General features: G+C 37.6%; 1 protein-coding gene across 1 annotated transcript; it reads left to right on the plus strand.

Moving 5' to 3' along the window:
• The first annotated feature begins 2,263 nt into the window (after nt 1-2,263).
• LOC130550172 (serine/threonine-protein kinase 11-interacting protein-like) lies at nt 2,264-4,324 on the plus strand. Its single transcript, XM_057327580.1, has 6 exons — nt 2,264-2,332; nt 2,657-2,827; nt 2,973-3,054; nt 3,184-3,612; nt 3,855-4,057; nt 4,154-4,324. The coding sequence occupies exons 2-6, from the start codon at nt 2,717-2,719 to the stop codon at nt 4,307-4,309; spliced, it is 981 nt and encodes a 326-aa protein (XP_057183563.1). The 5' UTR covers nt 2,264-2,332; nt 2,657-2,716; the 3' UTR covers nt 4,310-4,324.
• The last annotated feature ends 314 nt before the right edge of the window (nt 4,325-4,638 follow it).

Consider the following 4,638-nt stretch of genomic DNA (forward strand, 5'->3'; position numbering starts at 1 on the left):
TGTTGGAAACATTATGCTTTAGGGCTTTTTGTCTGCTACAGGTATACAGGATGACTTCACCGCATTGAGGGGCTGAGGGACGGGCCCATGTACCGTAAAATCTTGGACGAGAACCTCCTCCCCTTAACTAGGTCACTGAAGATGGGTCATGGATGAGCCTTTAACATGACAAAGACACATACATATTGCCAAGACAACCAAAGAGTGGCTTAAGGAGAAGCACATTAAATGTCCTAGCCAGTCTCTAGACCCTAGTCCTATAAAACCTCTGTGAAGGAGGCTAAAACTCCAATTTGCTGAGCGACAGCCAAGAAACCTTAAAGATTGACAGAGGAGTGGACTAAATATATCCGGACACATGTGCAAACCTGGTGACCAACTATCAGAAATGTCTGACCTCTGTGCTTGCCAACAAGGGTTTCTCCACAAAGTACAAAGTTATGTTTTGCTTGGGGATCAAATACTTATTTCACTGACTGAAATGCAAATCAATTTATAACCTTTATATAACATTTTTTNTCCCCTGATTTTTTTTAATATTCTGTGTCTATCAGTTAAAATAAACCCACCATAAAAATTATAGACCCCTCATTTGTTTGTAAGTAGGCAAACTTACAAAATCAGCAGGGGATCAAATACTTATTTCCCTCACTGTATATTCATAGTTTATTGTATGCATAATTTTTTTCATTTTTCTGTGAATAAACTGACAGATCATTTTTTAATTCTACAAATAAGTATTTAATAAAAAGTATTTAATTATTTTAATTGTCAGCTGTATATTTTTGGAGGGGCCCAAGATAAAGCAGGGGGGGCAATTCCCCCTATTCCCCCCCAGACCCAGCCCTGCTTTAAAGTCAGTTAGTCTAGTCCTCCTGACACAACAAAGCATAAGATGAACCAATGATAAACCAAATTGTTTTGGGACATATGTTTTCATATGTTTTACAAATGTACAATATGGTCAGAGTCTCTAAACTAGTTCAGTAAATTGGATGTTTTTTAAGAATCATCCAAATATCAGAGTATTGTGTTTTTAGTCCAATATTAAGTTTTTGTGTCTGGAATACACTACCCAACATATAAAATCGGAACAGAATTTAAAACACTACACTCCAAAGAATGGATGTGTTAAAACAACACATTTGTGTTCAGTTATGGAGAACACACAAAATATCATAAACACTTTTCTGCCTGGAATATGCAGACCTGCGCAGACTTTGTTCAGCTATTGTCGCAGCAAATCAGGGCAAAAAAAAATCTTGACCAACTATCAGAAATGTCTGACCTCTGTGCTTGCCAACAAGGGTTTCTCCACAAAGTACAAAGTTATGTTTTGCTTGGGGATCAAATACTTATTTCACTGACTGAAATGCAAATCAATTTATAACCTTTATATAACATTTTTTTCCCCTGATTTTTTTTAATATTCTGTGTCTATCAGTTAAAATAAACCCACCATAAAAATTATAGACCCCTCATTTGTTTGTAAGTAGGCAAACTTACAAAATCAGCAGGGGATCAAATACTTATTTCCCTCACTGTATATTCATAGTTTATTGTATGCATAATTTTTTTCATTTTTCTGTGAATAAACTGACAGATCATTTTTTAATTCTACAAATAAGTATTTAATAAAAAGTATTTAATTATTTTAATTGTCAGCTGTATATTTTTGGAGGGGCCCAAGATAAAGCAGGGGGGGCAATTCCCCCTATTCCCCCCCAGACCCAGCCCTGCTTTAAAGTCAGTTAGTCTAGTCCTCCTGACACAACAAAGCATAAGATGAACCAATGATAAACCAAATTGTTTTGGGACATATGTTTTCATATGTTTTACAAATGTACAATATGGTCAGAGTCTCTAAACTAGTTCAGTAAATTGGATGTTTTTTAAGAATCATCCAAATATCAGAGTATTGTGTTTTTAGTCCAATATTAAGTTTTTGTGTCTGGAATACACTACCCAACATATAAAATCGGAACAGAATTTAAAACACTACACTCCAAAGAATGGATGTGTTAAAACAACACATTTGTGTTCAGTTATGGAGAACACACAAAATATCATAAACACTTTTCTGCCTGGAATATGCAGACCTGCGCAGACTTTGTTCAGCTATTGTCGCAGCAAATCAGGGCAAAAAAAAATCTGCGTAAAAGTTGTGTAGTGTATTCCAGTGTTAGGTGCAGGTTTGCAGTCAAGCTTGCATGTAATTTTTGCTCTTCTGCTAATAATATTCGTTGAAAAATTGTATGCTGAACTTAATTAATTTCTGTCTGCATCTCAGCTCCAAATAGACGGCACCCCTCTGTCATCTTCTGAGCTGGCGGTGGGTATTAAATGTTTGTTATTGTGGCATCTAAAGTGTTCAGCCCTCTTTGTTTTACATTTGATTCATTCTTTATTGAGGTAGATAAATCTACTGTTATTATTCAGAAAAGCCTCAATATGGATGCAGACTGTAGCATCACAAAGTGATTTGATTTAAAAAAATCCAATATTAATATACATGAGAGATGTCATTCATTTTAAACATCTCTTCACCTTATTTGTTTATTTGTTTATTTGATACCTTATAGTCCCATTTAAAAAAGTCTGAGAAACTTATGCATGTTAGTTATCTCTTGCATTTCACTTATCACTTGTTTTTTAGGTCTTACCTAAATCTAGACAATTGGTTGGTCAGATTTCCTTCACTTCTCAACAACATGGTATGGCACCTGATCAGGGCGGTTTGGAAGTGTCCAGTGGAGGCGGAGACATGACTGACAGTGTGACTGCAAGCATGTCAGGAGTGACCCAAGGCCGAAAGAGAAAACACAAAGTAAGTTTGTTTCAGATTTTCAGTTTTGAAGGCTATCTGATCTGATGGTAAAATGTTTTATAGCATGTTTTGTAGTGATGTGAATTCGTCATAGTTAAATCAACAGTTAATTTTGGATGTAAAGTGGGTTTTTTTGCATTTGCAGAACAAAGTGAAAGTAAGGCGAGCCAGCATTTCAGAGCCTAGTGACACGGACCATGAGCTTACAGGACGGTCTGCTGTACAGGGTGGGTGCTGATTTTTTTTATGTTCCATAAAAGTTCTGTCAGAAATAAATAAAATGGTGTACTGTGGAAATCATGTACTGTATACTGTATGTAATTTGGGTGTCCCACACGTTGTTTGGTTCTTTGTAGATATCATCCTACCACATCAGAAGGACATTGAGAGAATGGACAGCTTTCGAGAACAGCTGGGAGAGGACTGGCTACGTTACCAGCATCACCTTGATGATACTCCAATCCACCCAGCTTTCCCAAAAGTAGACAAAGTTACCATTCAAGTGAATGCCAACTGCTGTACCCCACCAACTAACACACAGCCAACAAATCTGGAGTTTCTCCCCCCTCCACTGCTGTCCTCCGAACTGAAAGAGCAGGAGGACAATGAAGAGATGGAGAGCACAGACCTGCAGCCTGACACAGAGTCCACCCTGCAATGGACAGGCCAAAGTCCCCCGGACACCGAATCGACTCTGGAGACAAGTCTAGGAAACACTCAGACTCCAACTGAGGCCTGCACTGACCCTCAACCACCACAAGATCAGGAAGACGACGACAGGGGAGGTCTGTCTACTCCTTTCTAAGTATGTAGTATTGTGTTTTTTTTATGCTGTGATGCAATACATCAACATTGTGTTCAGGTACTGATATACATTTTCTTGTAAATGCCTCCAGTACTATTTAAAACAAGTTCGAGTGACTCGATGATGTGCATTAGTTGTAAACCAACCAATGTACCTAATCTAAGGTTTTATACAGTTTACACAGTATATAAGAATGGAAAGAATTGTCATTTTTTTCAACAGTGGATTTGTGTAGGCCGGTGCTGGTTGGGCTACTATTAGAAGATGTGGAGACAGATGAGAAAATGGTCTCTGAGCCGCTATTCCTGCGAGTGCGCCAGTGCCACCTGCTGGAGGTAGACATGCACCGGGGGTGTGTTAAAACACGAGTGGAGCTAGACAGCTTGCAAAAGGTCATGGCCACTCAGGTCACCTGCAACGTGAAGGTCAGATGACTTATTTTCTGTTCATAAGGAGCTGTAAGATGATTATTAACATTATGGAGCATCATTGTTTCAAGTCTATCTCTTTGACTATCTTAGAAGGAGAAGATGACTCACCCAGGCTTGGAGCTCCACTTCCGGTACATCAGTCGTGAGAGACAAAAACGTTGCTACATAATGCTGGATGACAAGCCACAGGAGGAATTAAAGGTCAGCAGGAATACTTATCATGTGACATTCAGGCAATGTTTCTAGACTTTTTCCTAATGCAGCAGTTTTTAAAGTATGGGTGGTGATGTGTTTTAATATAATTTCTTAACGTCCATTTTCTTAATAAATATACTTAGTTAAAATTTGTTCAGTCTAGTGCAGAATGGTGTAGTTGTGTTGTTGTTTTCTGTTCCGTAATATCATGTGTGATTGTGTGATCTATCTATCTATCTATCTATCTATCTATCTATCTATCTATCTATCTATCTATCTATCTATCTATCTATCTATCTATCTATCTATCTATCTATCTAGATAGATAGATAGATAGATAGATAGATAGATAGATAGATAGATAGATAGATAGATAGATA

Source organism: Triplophysa rosa, unplaced genomic scaffold (genome assembly GCF_024868665.1).
Source record: "Triplophysa rosa unplaced genomic scaffold, Trosa_1v2 scaffold250_ERROPOS382811+, whole genome shotgun sequence".
Taxonomy (NCBI): Eukaryota; Metazoa; Chordata; class Actinopteri; order Cypriniformes; family Nemacheilidae; genus Triplophysa; species Triplophysa rosa.